The sequence below is a fragment of the Mytilus galloprovincialis genome, chromosome 11 (genome assembly GCF_965363235.1).
Source record: "Mytilus galloprovincialis chromosome 11, xbMytGall1.hap1.1, whole genome shotgun sequence".
Taxonomy (NCBI): domain Eukaryota; kingdom Metazoa; phylum Mollusca; class Bivalvia; order Mytilida; family Mytilidae; genus Mytilus; species Mytilus galloprovincialis.
The window spans coordinates 46,663,656-46,682,360 of NC_134848.1; the positions used below are offsets into that span (position 1 = coordinate 46,663,656).

Sequence of the window (18,705 nt, forward strand, 5' to 3'; positions counted from 1 at the left end):
TGTCTCAGTCAGAAAAAAATAGTTGGTCATCTGCTTAGAACCAATAGTCTTTTTGCAAAAAATTGGGAATAAAAATATGTTTTTGAAAAGAAAAAAACAGAACACCCTTTGAAGTAAAACAAAATATGAACTTTTCATTGATCTTGTACAATTATCTCAGCATATCCAATATCTCCATCTTGAACAATAGCATTATTAGAAGTAAGAAAATCAACATTATATTCACCACAGTTGTCAGGTAATGCCACAATTATCTCCCCTTCATTATTTCCTTCCTGCAGAATGATTTGGTCCTGACTTGTCACATCCTGAACATAAACCTGTCCCTGACTGGCTGGATCTTCCGACTGAATATATATTGTTTGATAGGATAGATCACCAGATTGTTCCTGAATGATAATTTGCTGCCCGTCTGCAGTGGTCAACTGCTTTTGTATCATCCCACTTGCAAGGTGTGGTTGTTCAGAAATAATCTGCTCGTGAATTTGTAATTCATTCTGACCTACATCATGAAATGTTTCAAATATATCCATGTCAACAACTTGCGGTTCTTGTGAATCAACAAAAACGGAAGAATCACTAGTATCATTTCCTTTCCTATATAAATTGCCCAACTCTGTTCCTGGAGAACACACTGCCACATGCTCCCTTAAACTTTTCCTGTATTTGAACTCCTTTTTACACTTATGGCAAGGATAAAACTTTGGTCCGGGAACCATTTCTGGGTGGGTTTCATCCATGTGTAAACGTAGACCAGCTAAGTGTTTAAATCGTTTATCACAACAGTGACACGCGTGTTTCAGATCTGGGTCAATATATCCATGGTCTGATTTCATATGTGCCTTACATTGACTGATTAGCCAGAATGATGATGTACAAAATTTACATTTGTGTGGCTTAAATCCTTTATGTGTGGCATAATGAGTATTTAATGCTGTTTTATAACCAAAACTTCTATCACATACTTCACATACATAAGGACGCTCTCCTGTATGCACGACCATGTGTGTTTTAAGTAGTCCAGGTCTTTTAAAGACTTTTCCACAAATATCACAAACTTTTTTCTTCCTCTCATCGACAGTTTTAACTTTATTATGCATTTCCTCGATATGAGCATTCATGTAACTCTGGTTAACGAGTCGACCACAATGTGGACATGCTGCCTTTTCTTTTTCACCATGTACTTTTGTCATGTGATTTTTCAAGCTATATTTATTTAGCATTTTTCCACATACTTCACATTTTTTACTTAAATTGTGAGTTACAATATGATGGCGCAATGCATGCTGGTCGGAACAAACTTTTCCACAATGTTCGCATACAAGTGACACTCCATGACTTGCTATGTGTTGTTTATATGCCTTTTTATTCTTACATGTTATATTACATTTTGCACATTTCATTGGTCCAAGAAAATCATAAAAATGATTCAACATGTGAGATTCATAAGCCTTCATATTGGTAAACAGTTTATCGTCACATATTTTACACGACCTTGTCCCCTCTAACTTCCAATGAACTGTCCTTTTGTGAAATCTCAGACTAGACGGCGCAGTATACTTCATTTCACATAGATTACAATTATAACCCTCTTTCTCGTGTGTTGGTAAATGCTCTTTTAATTCAGAACGACTTTCCATAATCACATCACATACAAAACAACGGAAGATTTGCTCCGACAAATCAACAACAAAATCGATATCGTGAATATCAGCAAAATGCTTCTGAAGGTCAGTCTTACAAGAAAAATTCTTATTGCAATTTAAACATTTTCTTTTATAAATTTTGTGCTTATCTTTTAAATGCGTGAATAAAGAAAGTCTCGTTTCAAAATGTTTTCCGCAAACAAAACATGTTCTTGTTTCTGTTGTTTCAACATCATCAGAATCAAGTTCCTGATGCTCATCATCTTCACCCGATTGTACATTGATGATGGCAGAATTTGACGAGTCGGATTCATCTTCTAATACTTGGTCCATGATTTGCTCCTCAGTTTCAGCTTCTTCCATAATTACTTGTTCATGTTCGAGAACAAACTGGAAATAAGTTGATTGCGTCTGATTATGTTTTACTTCTAAGTGCTGGAGAAGAAAAAATAACTTCGGAAAATTTTTACTACAAAGTCTGCAACTAAATCTGACCTGAATTTTGTGGGTCAGATTATGCTTGTCCAGCGTCATTCTGTCTTCGAAGGAAAGGTTACATTTGTGACAACGATGCAATGATACAACGTCAGATCTGCCAGAATTATCAGACGTCCCAGTCTCTTCGGACACATTTCTCCCTCCTTCACTAGACGTGCTAGGATCTCTGTCCTCACTAGAATCACTATCTTCTGGCGACATTTTCCCGCCCGTTGATCCATGTTTCTGACTTCCTCTATCCCACTGAAAATCTTCTTGAAACGATATTTTGTAGACGTCATAATTATGAGCAACATCTCCCAAAATCTCTTGTTCTGAAGGTTCCAAATTAATCATTCCATTTTCAAATAGAATTCTTTTTAATTGCCTTGCTACAGTCACATCTGAATCCTTGAAATCTCTAATATTATTACTCATACAATTTGTAAAAAGTTCATCAAAAAAATCCTTCTGGACCAGTAAGGCCGATTTACTGCCAACAACGTACATATGCAAATCCATAAAAATATCACATGCAACTATTATCTTTACTGTGTCCATTTTATCCTGAACACACATTGTACGATGAACTTCAGCAATGTAGCCATGATTACGACGTACATGTCTAGTTGTTTCGTTCACATCTACATAAGATCGCCCACATACAATACAGAATTGATATGCCTTGATGTCGACGTGAGGACCGGTACAAATTTCCATGCTCGGAATACACGTCACTTGTTGTGAGTTATGGAAGTAGAACCTGGCCCAGTTACCTCTGATGTCATGTTCTTTCTGCACATGTTGTAAACAGCATTTCCTTAATCTATACCAGTTAGGACATAATTTACAGTACCATTTTACTGATAATATCTGTCTCAATTCCTCAGGTTCGTCCATAGGTGCTCGAAATATATCAAAAGGAATAGAATTTGTCTTAGAAGATAAAATTAATATTTCAGATGTTTCTTTAACTTTTGCCTTCTTCTTTTCCTCCTTCTTTCTTCTTATAACTTTCCTTGGAGCTGTAAAAGATGGATTATTTCCAAGGTTAGATTTCTCTACCGTTCTTGATGTGGACTGATTGCTTTGATCATTTGGACTACTTGTAGGTTCAAATTCGTAAGAAGTGCTGTCACCAGCAGCCTGTTTGTGTTTCATTCTAACATGTTGAATTACATCGATTTTTGTTAGAAATCTCATCGGACATATTAGGCACCTCCAGCGAGCATCAATGGTGACATTGGTGGCCATCTTCAATTGCTGATTTTTTACTTTATTTCCACCTCCCTGACTTACGGTTTCTTCGTCTTGATCCACAATTGTAATAATCTTGTCTCTGTGACCAAGAGCAGATTGTTCTTTGGACAAAGTTTTCCCATCAGCATAGGTTACAGACGAGGCAGAATGTTTGCCTGCTGCACTGTGTCCTGTTTTTAGAATATCATCTGAAAGTAACTGAGAGTTTTTAGACATTGGTTTACCCTCCATGTTGCAAATATAGTTTCTCAGTCGTGAATCGAACTGTGAAATTTCATGGACTATAGAAATGTGATGAATTAGTTCTTTTTTAAGTCGGTATTGTTCATTACAAAGAGCACAATGCCATGGTTTCAAGCTTGGCAAATCATCATCATCCTCATATTCTTCCAGATAAGTTTCTGGTTCTGTTTCCATAGTTTCTAAATCCGTCATTTGAGTCTGATTTCGAATGTCACTATCGGTAAGTTTTTGAAGGGAGACAACTAACTTTTTGTTTTCACTCTCAATTAAATTATCCAGTATATGAGTTGGGTTTGATATCATAGCAGGTCCTCTCTCGGCAATATGTATATCATTTCCTGAATTATTCATATTCATCTGATTTCCAATTGCCTTACTCGAGATAAACGCTCCTTGAGACGGAGCCAGACTGGAAGCAAGTTTTTCTTGAGATTGCCCACTGGTTGTTGAATTATGGGACATGTATAGAGATCGTAATTTCCCCCTTCTATGTAATTTTTCATGATCAGTTTGGTGTAACGGCTGTGTGTTTGTCTCTATCTCGTCTAATATTCTATCAGCATGAGAACTGTCCAAGTCTAAGAAATCAATCACATGGTCATCATTATTTTTAGAGACAAGACTTTTCATGGCACACAATTTCGATGAAACGATATGATTTCCTGGTATATTTACATGTTTTTGTGGGGTTAAATTTGGCATTATATCTCTACCACTTTGACCTGAATATAATTTTGATTGTTCATGAATTTCAGGCATAATTCCACCCGTTTGTGTGATGGGCATAGATGTTGCGTCATGTATGTTTGCAGCAGAATATAATTTTGGCATATCTTTATAGCCGATGTTGCCTTGTGTATGTATACTATGCATAGATTGTACAGTGTTTACAGCAGTCAAGTTTGGTGGTATATTGATGGGTATTTCTGTAATTAAAGCAAGATCTGTTCCACTCAATACTTTTGGCTTGTTGTCAATGACTAAACCAGTAGATTCTGAATAAAAATTATCTTGTGTTACTATATTGACATCGAAGATATCGGTAAAATCAAATAAGTTATTGGAGCTAGAACCCTGTTCAGGTTTCACACTTCCCAATACTCCCATATCATTACTTTGCAAATTTCCAATCGTTGGTAAGAGATTATCTATATCTTTACATGTTCCAAAAAGGTTACTGTTTTCTCTTTGTTGATGAGATAGATGGATATTTTTTCCTCCAAAGTTCTGATTTACTTGTTGATTGCTATTAGCTATGTTTTTTACTTCAAAATGATTGAAATTTTCCTGAGGCATCTGAACTCTGTTTTCCCTATTTAATGGCCGACCGTCATTTCCGATCAATTTTCCTCTACTAAAACCCATCTTTCCATGACTTGGTTGAAGACTATTATTTCCTGCATGTTTACCTCTGGTATTTTGCTGTTGACTTTTGTATCCAATATTTTTAGCTCCATAATCGTAAACGGGCTCTTTATTTGAAACCTGGCTTAAAACTCCTACATCCTTTGAGCTATTGTGTGTCAGCTGACTGTTACTTCTGACTTTTTTAGCTGCAATTGAATGAGTGGTTTCCCTGCTAGGTATCTTGCTACCAACTCCTGTAATATTCATGGTATTAAGCCGTTCACGTTTTATTGTCTTGGATGGTGTTGGTCCACCAACTTGTCTACAAACATTATCATTTTGAGTCTTGTTAATTTGTGATGTTATCTTTCTTTTCTTAGAAGGAAAAAAGAAAGGCACATTTTGTTTTTTCGGTTGGTTTTGTGCTAATTTTTCTTCCTCCTTTCTTTTCCTTTCTAGTTCCCTAGCTTTTTTACTTGTTAAATTGACAAACATTACATTTCGTCTTTTCGGAGGAGATACTGCATCTGACCCGAATACAATTTCTAAAATACTACAAGTTGGCTGTTTTTCAACTGGCGGGACTGAAGAATCCGTTTTTCCATCATCACTGTCATTGTCGTCAGAACAGGGATTACTTTTTTTACCAGCCACAGGTGCAGGTCTCTTAAAGGCAAAGTCAGTACGCTTGTTTTCCATATTTTTATCTTTTCGTATAAAAGTGCCATTAGGTGATACATTGCCTTTGTGTTCATAATTTCCTAATTCCACATTAGACTGTTCATGGGGAGATGTAACATTGTTTACTGATTCAATATGAGACGTTCTTGCAGTATTTTCTGATTCATCAACAACTGCATCGGTGGCAAAGGTATGAATTATATGAGTTTTATTCTCTCTGCTAGTGACTGCATACTCTGACAAGCTATTTACAAGCTTACAAGAATCTTCCTGCATAGTCTTAAGTGATGTGGCACCAATATTCGGGTGCAGCAAATCTTTCGTGGCTGTATTATCAATGATACTCATAGGTTGTACATAATAATCTGTAGTGGTTTGATCTTTTGAAACACCACAATCAATGTTAATCGGAAAACTAAATGGCTGAAGGTCAGTTTCAATTGCTATCGGCATTTGAATTTCGGTTAAAGGTTCTACTATTTCCTCAGTATCAACACTGCTTACTGGACTGCGTTTGTATTGGATATTGCTACCTATTAGATTCAGGTATCCACTAGAAACATTTACATTATTAGTATCACTTTTATCAATGGGAGTCAGGTTTCCACTGGATACAAGTTCATTATTACTATTGCTTTTATTTATCAAAGTCCGATTTCCACTAGAAACAAGGTCATTATTACGACTGTCTTTGTCCATCCAATTCAAATTATCACTGGAAACACTTACATTGTTAGTATTGCTTGTATCTACCAGCTTCTTGTTGCCACTAGCAACAAGGTCAATATAAGTATTGCTTTCATATTCAGGTGACTTTTTTAATTCTAGAACATTGCCTTTTATAGCTTTGGTGTTGTCATCATGTGAAGCAATACTTTCCTCTACTGTTTTCCCAGGTTCATTGCTAAAATTAGTATTTGAAGAATCCTGACTTGTAACGCTTTCAGGGCTTTTGGCGTTTGTTATAGCATTAAAATTTTCAAATATGTTGTCATGATGTTTCTTTTGTTTTGAAATAGCTCTCGATGTTTTCTGTCTACCTTTTCCTCTTTTAGGTTTCTCCAAGATTTCATTTTTATCTGATGTTTGATGAAAATCAACATGTTTTTCATCAATAGTTTCATTTGTTATCTTTTTTGCGATTGCTCTTTCTTGATCATTTGATTTACTTATATTTCCTGCCAGAGTTGAATCTTGGCTCATTTCTGCTGATTCTGTGCCAGTTTTACCAAAGTCATTTATCTGATTCAGATCACTTTCACTATTTGTAACGGTTTCTCTGTGTCCAGAAGACTTTTGACTATATTTTTGCAGACGACCTAAATTTGACATTTGTCCTGCCTTAGTATGTGATGGTTTATTAGATACAGATGATTCACTGCTTGTATCAGTTATCTGAGGGGCTTTGCTAATAGTATGACATGGACCAAATGCAGGGTTTGTTTTCCCAAGACTTCTACCATCATCACAAGATTCTTCAGATGAGCTGACACATGGATTATTTTTACGATTTTCTCTTCTCATCACTTTCCCGGTCATGGATTTTCTGACGGACATTGCTTGATATTCGATGCCTTTAAAACTTGTTTTCTTCTTTCTTTCAGCAGATACACTGCTAGATTCTGATTCGAGACCACTTTCACTGAGTATGTTTTGGGTTGTCACCGGATTATTTCCAAACCAAACATCTTCATTTGGAGAGACCATCTCCTCGGGTAAATCACTGCTGTCAGATAATGTGGGCAATGCACTCTTCCATTGTTTTTTAGAGCAATACCCTTTTCTACTGTCATTTGTAGGGTGAACTTTTAAACTATCTGAACTTAATGTAGAATCATCTTTAGTTGGTGTCTTTGTTGAATGTACTGTGCGCTTCTTTTTCTTTTTTCTAGGTCTGCCTCTTTTTCGTGGGATATTAACAGGTACTTTGTGTGCCTCACTATTAATGCTTTCACTTGTATTCTCTGTTGTTTCTTCAATAGGAGACTCATGGAGAGAATTTCTGTTCATTCTTCTTGACTGAGTAGATCTTTCAACTATTTCGCGTTGTACTTCCTTTACTTTATCTATTACACCATATCCTATGATTAGATCAGTTTGATTAAAATTTCCCTTTTTATAGCTTTTATGTACAGGACTTATTTTACTTAATGTTTCAGCTATATCAGATTCTCCACTTGAAGAAACTTTACCATCGGTGTTCATATGCTGATCAAGCCATTGGCTACTTTTTAAAATTCTAAATTTTTTTGGCATGGCATATTCCCTTTTTTCCAAATTTCCATTTTCATCACTTTCAGAGTTCTCATTTGTTTCAAAATCCTCAAGTTGCTTTCTACTTCCAAATGTACCAGTCCGTTCAAATATTTTTCTCCTCCAATTCACATTACTTTTTGTCTCCCTTTGTTTATCATTCCCAATTATCTCCCTTTGAATATGTTTTTTTGCATATCCTTTCTTTCCATGACTCTTTTTCCCAGTATCAATGGTAGCCATATCTGCATCAACGCTTACAGACTTATTCCTAGTTTCTGTATTGCTTGTAATATCCTTTTCAGAAGATGTCTGATGTTTATTCATACTATGGAAATGATATGCAAATTCATCTCCAAACTTTTTTCCACATACTCCACATGTAAATATGTTGGTATCTTTTGGATCCTTTTCAACTATTTCACTTGGCGTATCAGTTATCTTATTCCTTTCAGCTGCTGTTTTTTCAGGGATTTCTATATGGTTTTCATTTTCAGTTTCTGATGATATCCCACTGCTAAAATCTGATGTTAAATCGGGGCGTGAATTTTTAGTAAATGGTGGATCATTATTTGTACTGTTAATATCTTCACTAAATTTTTCCAAATTTGACACTGTGCTTTGTACATTTTCAGTCATTGATATTGCAGTATTGGAATCTGAATTTTCATTGTTTTCACATTTTTTAGGAATGTCTGTATCATCACTTAAATTATTTTCAATAATATCAGGTTTTTTAGTGTATATTTTGACAATTGTTGCATCTTCTGCAGATGAAAATAGGTCACTAGATTCATTTTGTGTATGATCAAGATCTTCTGTGTTTATATCACTTTCTGTATTGACATCTGAGCATTCATAGTTTCTAAAATTGTCAATTACTGCTAAGCTATTATCAGATTCATTTATGGTAACATTCTCTCCTATGCTTTGTATTTCAAAATTCACTTCATTTTCCTGACTGTCTTTAATCTGAATACTACTTTCATTTTCAGTAAATGAGATTCGGTTCTCATTAGGCTTAATCTCATTGATGATAAGCTTAAGTCCATTTGCTTCTACTTCAGTAGCTGATACTACTTGTTCATTTAAATGTCCTAATGATGTCAGCTTTTTAGAAGCAACTATATTATCATCTAATGCTTTTCCACTTCTATTTTCCATTAATATTTCTACTTCACCATTTGCGTTTGCTTCATGATCTTCACTTTGAACACCTGTCAAATCTCTCACTTTATCGGATTGTTTTTCATCTTGAGGCTTCTGTACATCTGAATTACCGACTTTCTTCTTTTCATTTTCATATTCATCTTGTGATTTTTGTATATCATTTTCGACAATGGATGTTCCAGTATTAATGTCCCCTTCTAAATCTGACAGTGCAAAGCTCTGTGTATTTCCTTTAACATGCTGTAAAGATTCATTATTTATATCACCCTCAACAGATTTCCGGCTTTCTGTATCAACTGACCATGTTTCAACATAACCAGATGTCTTATCACCATGCATTGCAAAGTTAGATTCCATATTTTCAGAAATGCCTTTTTCTGTGCCATTATCTTTTTCGTCTATCGCCATTCTACCACCAGAAGCATATTTATCTTCAGTTGTGCTGGGTTCACCATAAGTACCTGTTTGAAATCCAGTGTCATCTGTAGAAGTTTCTGATGGATAATTAATGCAAGTAGAACTTTCAGTGCTTTTGTTGCTTTGTGTTTTTACTTCCTTTTCTTCATTCTCATCAGGAAACTCTGTATCAGTCGCTTCATCATCATTATTTGAACAATTATTAATGCATTCTATATCTCCGTCATTTTTCATATTATCAGATTTTGTAACAATCATCCCATGTTCCTTCAGAGTATTACTTTCTGGAAGCGAACTCTCTTTAGATTCTTTATCTAATATTGTAACAGTGCTCTTTGCATGATTTTGCAATATATCTTTACTACCTGAAGTTTTTACAGGTTTCTTTTGTTTATGTGATTTCCTTTGCGTCATTACTTCTTTTCCAATGGTGGATACTTTAGTTTTGTTTAATTGGATTGAGTTATCTAATATCTTCTTCTTTCCCTTTAAGTGTGCAGGATTTATATCATTAACATTTTCAACATCAGGCTTGTGAACTTTTGTTGACTTGGCAGTATTCTTACTATGTGCCTTATCTTTTGAATTCCTCATTGGAGATCTCACAATTTCAGATGTTTTTGCTATATCTTCCATATCTTTCAAATTTCTCTTTGGAGATTTCTCAGTTTCACATGTTTCAGTTATTCCTTTTTTCGTCATGTTTGGTTCATAATGTGTTCCAGTTTCAGATACTTCAGGATCCTCAGCCTGTTTACTTAAAGAAAGTTTTCCATATAACATTTTATCGTTTGTAGAAGTTTTACTTTTCTCTATAGTTATAGACTGATCGTCACTATCTGATGCCCTAAATGATGGATACATTTTACCATTTTTATCATAACTTTCCGATCCAGCAAAAGAATTTCTGTCCGAACCTGAATTATCGTCTGTTTGATCTTCTGTCTCCACAGAATATTGAGAAGACCTTGAGCAGTATTCATTCAGTACACTTTCACTTAATCTTTCCAAATAAACAACTGGCTGTAAATTCTGCAATATATCCGTAGTTAAAACGCTCAACTCATTCATGTCCCATTCCGCTTCTTGTTCAATATTTAAATTAGGTGGATCAATATTTGGAGATTCTTGTAATTCATTTTGTATTCCAACATTCTGTGGAGAAAGTACAGGTTTCTCTTCATTAATCTCGAAATCTGCCAGACTTGCACCAATTATATCATTAGTAATTATTGTTGAATCAGAAGATTGTCTCAATTTTTTGGCAGATTTGTCTTTCTTATGAATGCTGACTTTCATATTCCACGATGACTTTCTATTTTTAGTTTTAGGTGATTTTTTGGATCTCTTTTTTTTCTTTGTTTTGCTGATATAACTTGATATATCAATGTCCTCTTGAACAGATTTAAAGTTTTCACTTTCCTCCTCAGATTTAACTTCAGTTTCTGGAAATAAATTTGTGGCTTCAAATATATTCTCTGAAGGAATATCATTATCATTAGAAGTATCAACATTTGTAACATCCATTGAATCTGTGGAACGTTCTGTAGTTATAATACTGGTACTCGCAGCATGAATATCATCAGGTCCCAATTGTTTACCTAAATCAGAAAATAGGCACTTTTTGGCACCAGTTGGGCTCTTTATTGTGCCCTTTCTGCAATTTATTTCTTCTGCACTTTTTTTAGTTAAGTCAGTGTTTTTCACATTGAGATCTTCATTGATTTTTTTCTTAGATGATTTGGAATTATTCTTTTTACTGCTTTTTTCTGTGCTTTTAGATTTCGTTTTGTTACTCTTTTCATTAGAACTTGTAATATTTATATAATCATTCGGTATTGTTTTAAAAGATTGAGATCTTGGTGTACTTTCACGTTCCCCTTTAGATTTACAATAATTTCTAGCTCTAACATTTTCCATAATTCTTCCAATCCTGGCCAATTTTTCTGAGTTGTTGACCGATTTAGGTCTTCCTTCCATCGGACTCCCAAACACATTGGACAGCTCAAAAGCGTTATTTGCAATATACTCATCTAACACAGGACTTTCAAACACATTAATTTTGTCTGATTTATGTGCTTCCTCACTTTGTTCTTGCACTGATTTCTGGGAACTTTCGCCATTTTGTTTTTCTTTCATCTTATTTATTATTTTCACATAGCTTTTAACAGCACTTTTAGATTTTATCAAATTTTCCTGTTCTTTTTCTGGACTCATAATTAATTCACTATCTGAATTTGTATTTTTTCTCCTGCTTATTTTTTCAATATCGGCTCCAGGGTCACTTTTAGATTTGACCATTTGCTGTCGCAATGTTTCAATGTTGACAGAATCTGCCATTTCATTTCTACTGCAAACTTCAATATTGACTATGTTTGTTTCAGTACTTTGTTTGCATAATCCAGATTTTGGTAAAGAAGGTTCAGTGTCAACTTGATTCTGAACATTTTCTTCAACAGTGTTACCATGGTTACTGAGCTCATCAAAATTTGTCCTTTCATCCAGATTAGTTGTCATATCTGCTGAGCTTCTTTTTTCTAAGTTTCCATTTCTTCCTCCATCTTGATCAGATTTCTTTTCTGCTATAACATCCTTTTCTGATTGGTCAGGTTTCTTCTCTGCTATAACATCATTTTCTGATTGGTCAGTAATACTCTCTACTGTAAAATCACTTTCTGATTGGTGGACATTCCTCACCCTTATTATATCACTTTCTGATTTGTCTTTTGTTCTTTCTGCTGTAACATCACTTTCCAATTGGTCAGTATTGATCACTGCAGTAACATCTCTTTCTGAGACACCCATAATACTGCCTTCTCTGTCATTCGATGGTCTAGTGGAACTTTCAGCTTCTGCAACCTCCAAATCCAGCACAACTGGTTTTTCACCAGAATCTGTAGAATTCGATAACAAATTATCTTCTGTTGATTCTAAACCACCTGTTCTAGGTTCAATACGAATCCAATTTTTATCTTCGGTACCAGATACAATCTGCAAAATAAAGTAATCAAAAAGTTAGTACTAATTGTTTTTTTAATGTCATGACTTATTCATGCAACTAGCTACTGTTGATTCTTTATTATTTGAGAAATACCATTTTTGGTGGATTTTTGTCGTTATATACACAGGAATTAAAAAATGTTCCAACAAAGAAGAAATTTTTCTATCTGATAGTACACAGATTTTGGCAAAAAATTTAAATGTCCACTAAAATAATATTCTTTCTCAACCTACCGAAGATAAACAAATAACAGGATACTAAAATGAGTAAATGATTATTAAAATAGTGACAACATAACATATTTAAAAGCAACAAGAGGATAAGACAGCCTGAGTTGCTTACATTGGTTTATACGCATATTCAACTATGTACCATCTCCAACATTATTGACGTCAATAAAATTCTTGACAAAAATCTGTTTTGTTGATCTTTTATTGCTGATTGTTTAGCATGTTTAGTTTCTCTCTAACTTCCTCAGTTTTTGCTCCAAATACGAGAGGGTAATAAAAATCCTCATTTAAGGGCGATCCCTACTATAAGGAGTGACAGTCTACTTACTATATCGTCAAAATTACGTAGATCTTGTCTTGTTGATCATTTTTTATCATGATGATACAAGCATGAAAATTACCACAAAGCATCATTTTCTTATACTTTTTAAGAAGTTATATTACTGGCTATTAAAAAAAAAAATTAAAGATGGCCATGGGCCATTTTCTAAAATGGCTGTTTTCTTTAGTTTGAAAATACTGATTTTTTCTAGAAAACTTTTCTTTGGACTTCTTTAAGTAAAAACAATAACCAGGTTTTGTGGATACCTTTCTTATATCACATATCTATTAAAAATGAATGTTTGACATATCCAGTATTTGCGCATGCGCGAAAATGTAACAAAATTCTTTCAAAAACATTTGAACTATTTATCATATGCTTAGTGTTTTTGGAGTTCTTATAATATTATGAATTGGTTTAATAACATTTTTCAAGGTTATCATCAGATACACATGTGTTTAAGACTTTTGCGCATGTGCAAACTATTTATAGAGATCAAGAGCGATTTGTATGCACAACCAGGCAATTCTCAGGTATTCAATGGTTAAGGCGAAAATTTGGTAAATCCCGAAAAAAACATCAATTGCAACGGCAGATCAGCCACTTTTGGAAATGCCTAAACAATTCAGTGGGCATAGCCTGATTTGTAAGGAAAAGATAAATGTATCGTCATGTTTGGTGGATTGCACATTGAAATGACTTGTTGTAAAACTCTGGGTGATATATTGCGTGATAGGGGATGGACATAGTGTCACAGAAGTCAATATTGCAACACCAAGAACGGCAGATTCTTTTTATGTATGTTCAAATGTACCTAGAACTAGACAGGCGCATCAGACAACCGCATGTATTTTGCTTCAATTGTTAATTTCTGATTATGAAAGCAAAACTAAGAATATATAATTATGTCATTGACTATGTGGCGTTCAATGATTTAAAAGACTGGTGTAAGGAAATAGAGTCATCTCGACCACAGTTTAATACCTGGCGTTCAATTATAAATTAACATGATTAAGAACCCCTTCTGATTTTGGTATTATGCTCATTTCATGAGTGAGATTTCGTACTTTTCAAACAGTCCATATAAAGCATGATAGCGTTTTAGGTTTTGATCGTGTTAAGTATTCCTGATCGTTACCGACCCGTCTCCGAGATATGAGTTCCCTTCCCGAACATCATCCACAGGTGGCGATGGACAGGCGCGTAGCTCCCTATACGCCAACACGCAGTTGCGTGCACATCGATTCGGCATGCCAAAAAAAAAATGGCAAAATAAAAATTTATAGATTGAATGTTAAAGGAAACACCTATGTTGCCACTTTTTTAATTGATGAAATATCATTAAATAACGGCATTTGGTTTCAAAATAAAAGTGTTATTGGAGATTATGACAAAATCGGACAGTAACTTGTATCTTTTACAAGGTTTGAATTTGTAATACTCAGTCTAAGACATGTAGTTTTTAGAGCACATTTTACAGTGTACGGTTCATCAGTTTGGAATGAGACGTACCAATCGGCATTAGAATTATCAGAACCCTTCGATATCGTTGAAAATATGCCGAGGCGATGTGGTCGACAGACTACCAGAGCCAATCACCCTGCAAACACGCCAAAACAGTATTGGAAAGTCTCATTATTTTTTGCGTATGTTGAAAACAAATGTACAATCAACAATGAACGACGACAGTTACTATAGCATTACTGCATATTCATCGGCATTTCAGTGTGAATATTGACAATTAAAGTAATAGAGAAGTTTGTTTCTGCCTAGACCCGAAGAGCAGATTTTGGACAATTTTGAGTAAATTCCGTATCACAAATATGTGTTGTTTGTGTATTACTCTATTCAGAAGATTTATTAATAGTTTTATAAATTTTTTATAAGTTCTATCTACATATAGCTCCTCTTTTAACCGTCCTATGACCGAAAACCGGAAAAGAAAACATTTTTCTGCATAAAAGGGTCCCAAAAATTTTTTTTTTTGTTGCTTGCACATCATTTCTTTCTAGCTACGCCCCTGATGGAATTTGAAAATGATAATTTCACTGTACATAAGACTAGCAAATCTCTTTCTTATAACACAATTGATCAGGCACAAAAACAGAATAATGCAATTGAGAAGGGCTATGTTGGTACCATAGGATTAACCGAAGATCTCTTTTAGACAAATTGATGGTAGCTGGACTAGGAGTCAGTATACTAGAAGATGAGTTTGAAAGATCTAGTGGTTTGGGTCATTCTACAACAGACTAACGACATAATGAAGACTCTACGAAAACACAGAAATATTTCTTTAAACAGCTTTAAAGGCTTTGTAAAGTGATGAACGAGTCTGGAAATTCATTTATAGAAGAGTCGTCAGATTTGTAAAAAAATACTCCATTTAGCAAATTGTTGATTAGGAAACAGGTAAGATATGTAAATAAACTTTAAGATATTGGTCTGAACAATACGTCGATCTTTTGGAGCAAATGCAAAACGGAGGAGAACCTGCGTTTTATAACCAAAAAAAATAAACTGGAAATGTCTTTGTCAAAAACAAAGCTAGAGAACCTTAAAAGTGATTGCGATATCTTTCCTAGACTTTTCATTTCTTGTCACAGTAGACAGTTTTACTTGGAATATTTCTTTTTCCATAAAAACTAAACTGCTCCTCCGTCTTTATCTCAGGATGTCACTTGAAATAGTGGTATCAAATCGCTGCAAATGGGTTTTACTTGAAACATTCTGCGATTTGCTGATCCAAATTCGGACGCATTTATCGTTGGTTGGGAAGCAATGGTTAATTCCAGGGCACAAAGTTGGGCAAAAATATTTGATGATTATGCTAATGATGTCATACTGCCTTATATAAAATCTTGCATCGATAATTTTTCAAAAGTAGACATTGTATTTCAGGTTTACTCAATCAATAATTTAAAGGCTGTGACAAGACAAAGGCAAGGTTCTTGTGCCAGATGGAAAGGTGTTGGTTCTGGTAGAACACCAAGGGTATGTAGTAGTTTTCTCTGTCAAGACGACAACGAAACGAAATTGTTCAAGTTTCTTGCTAACAAAATTGCTTCTTAAGAGACTTATAAAAATGTGTTTGTTACTCATGGTAAAAATATTCTTTGCAATTTCACAAAGATACTTCCTATCTATCCCCTTGTAATCACGAAGAAGCAGATACACGAATGTATGTCCATGTTCGGCATGATTCAGAAAAGTGTTGTAAATGTAAGTTTAGGTAGAACTGACACAGATGTAATAGTATCAAGAATTGCAGCAATCGCAAAATAAGGTAGAACAAATTGTTGATAGGTTACGACTGTTGATGGCTTCCTGTACATGACATATCAAATGTGTTTGGTCCATGTGTAGCGTCTCTTACTTTCGTCCATGCGTTCAGTGGATGGCACTATGTCGAATGTCGTGAGAAAGGGAAGAGGTCAGCTTGGCTAACAATGGAAGGTTTCCCAGATGTAAAGGACGTTTTTTTGGCCTAAGTATGAAGCGAGGCACGATGTGAATTTTTTGCTAGGAAGCAGCGGCATTGTGATGTAATTCCGCCTGAAGGAGGTTCTTTTTCAGAGCACATCAAAAGAAAAGTATATCAAGGAGGAGTTGCTTGGGCTCAGTCTGATTCATGTATTTGACAGGTACATGTACCAAGTCATGAACACTGGGGTTGGATGAAAGGAAGAATCAATGACAGTTGGAAACCAAAATGGACTTCTTTGACTGCCGTTGCATCTCGTGTCAGGAAATTTTAATTGTAGAGGCGAAAATCCAGCTGTGTTGGTAACTGTAGATGCTACCATTCTGGCCTTCCTTGTACGGGTTGTTGTATAGGCAACTATCAGATAATTATAAGATAAGCAACCTGTCTTTCTAACCAAACTAGGCATTTAAACTTAACAAAGAGTGTTATCACTTGTTAAGTTAATGGAAATTATAAAAATAATTTTTACGTATTAGCCGCCATTTTTTTACCGGAAGTCACTATTTTTTTCGTTTATGTGTTGTTTTGTCGTACTTAGGAACTGTTTTAAAAGTTTTATCAAATCTTACAATGGATTATACCTATAACACATCTTTCAAGGATTTACATCCCTCGTGAAGTTGCTTGAAAGTATAAAAATTGAAATTTTTTACTTTTTCGCCCGCATTTTGAAACCGGAAGTCACCTTTAGTTTCATTAATGTATTGTTTAGTCGTAATTTAGGAACTGTCATTTATTTTTTATCAAATCTAAAATTGGATTTTACATATAACACACTTTTCAAAGGATAAACGAATTATTGCCAATTTGTAATGACCATGATGACGCCATTTACGAAATGTGTGGTGGCCATTTTGATTTTTTTTTTTTTTTTCTGGCCAGCAGCGGATTTTTTTTAAGTATCATTTAGTCAACCTTTATACCAAATTTCTTGCTTGTATCACGATTTGCACAATTATGTCCATAATATCTCCCACTAAAAGGAGTTGTGGGACGATTTTCACCATATTTGTTTTAAGTGTAGATTTTGTCTCGATAAACTTTTCTGCTTATTTAAAAGTTCTATATATTATTTTTTATGATATAAGGTTAAAACCTAAAAGATTTTTGTAAAAATCTTCATCAATGGGCAATAACTCTAATAATCAATTGAGTGATGGTTTGTAAAACTTGTCTCACTGATTATTTGTTTTCCAACTTAAGGTTGCAATCTCTTTTTCTATTTAATTTTTTAAGATAATAGACAAACGTGAAATAAATGTCAAATTTGTCATTTCAGGGCAATATCTCATATAAGAAGCCATCAGACAGTTTTGAAGTATAAAGACAATCAGTACAGCTCAATTTTCTGAAAGTTTTTGCCTTTTTCAGATTTTCTCTATCTAAAACAGTTTTCAATTTATAATAGACAAAACTTTTTTACCCCTGTGTTCTATTTTTAGCTGTGTTGGATTTCTTGGCAGGCGGGGTCAACATCTTTTAAACTAAACACCCAAATGATAAATTTGTATTCATTTCTACTAGTTTAAGAAATTACATACATGTATCATTTTCTTTTAATTAATCAAAAACATGATATTTTTAATTTTTTTTTCTCATTTGCAGATATTGACTTGCTTCCCTTTGAATGCTTTTTGTAAAAAAACAGATATGAACTTTAATAAATTTGAATGATCATAGAAAATAACATTTAGCCATTAAAAAAACTGTTTATTCAGAAATTATTGTGATGTTTATATTATTGTGAAAAATGTGAAAGGGTTATAATTGCAATAATTTAAACTTGCATTTTGATTTTTTTTTATATGAATTGCGGTGGTAAACATATAACACTACAGGGAGACATCTCTATATTATCAGCAGAAAGTTTTAATCATATTCTATTGTTCAGGAAATATTAAGCTTCTCAATGATCAAAACAGGTGTTAGTCAAAATGCTATTTGTCCAAGACTTTTTTTTCAGATAAAGTGTGCGGTTAAAGTTTTTGAATTTTTTGTGTATTTGCCATATGGTCAAAGTAAACATTTTGTCAAAATCTTTTGAAAATTAAACCAGACCAGTTCATTTTAGTGAAAGTGTTTGGTACCACCTTAAACAGGATATAGCAAAAATCAAAATCTCATTTTAGTCTAGAATGCCAAAGTCGCAATAATTAATGCACACAATAATA

At 34.2% G+C, this 18,705-nt stretch overlaps 1 protein-coding gene across 1 annotated transcript in view; it reads right to left on the minus strand.

Annotated features, from left to right (window-relative positions):
• LOC143052271 (uncharacterized) overlaps window positions 1–18,705 on the minus strand; it is a 46,311-nt gene continuing 27,606 nt past the window's right edge. The window contains exon 7 of the mRNA XM_076225259.1: window positions 1–12,485. Within this exon, the coding sequence (XP_076081374.1) occupies window positions 135–12,485 (12,351 nt within the window). The 3' untranslated portion in view covers window positions 1–134. The remainder of the gene's footprint in view (window positions 12,486–18,705) is intronic.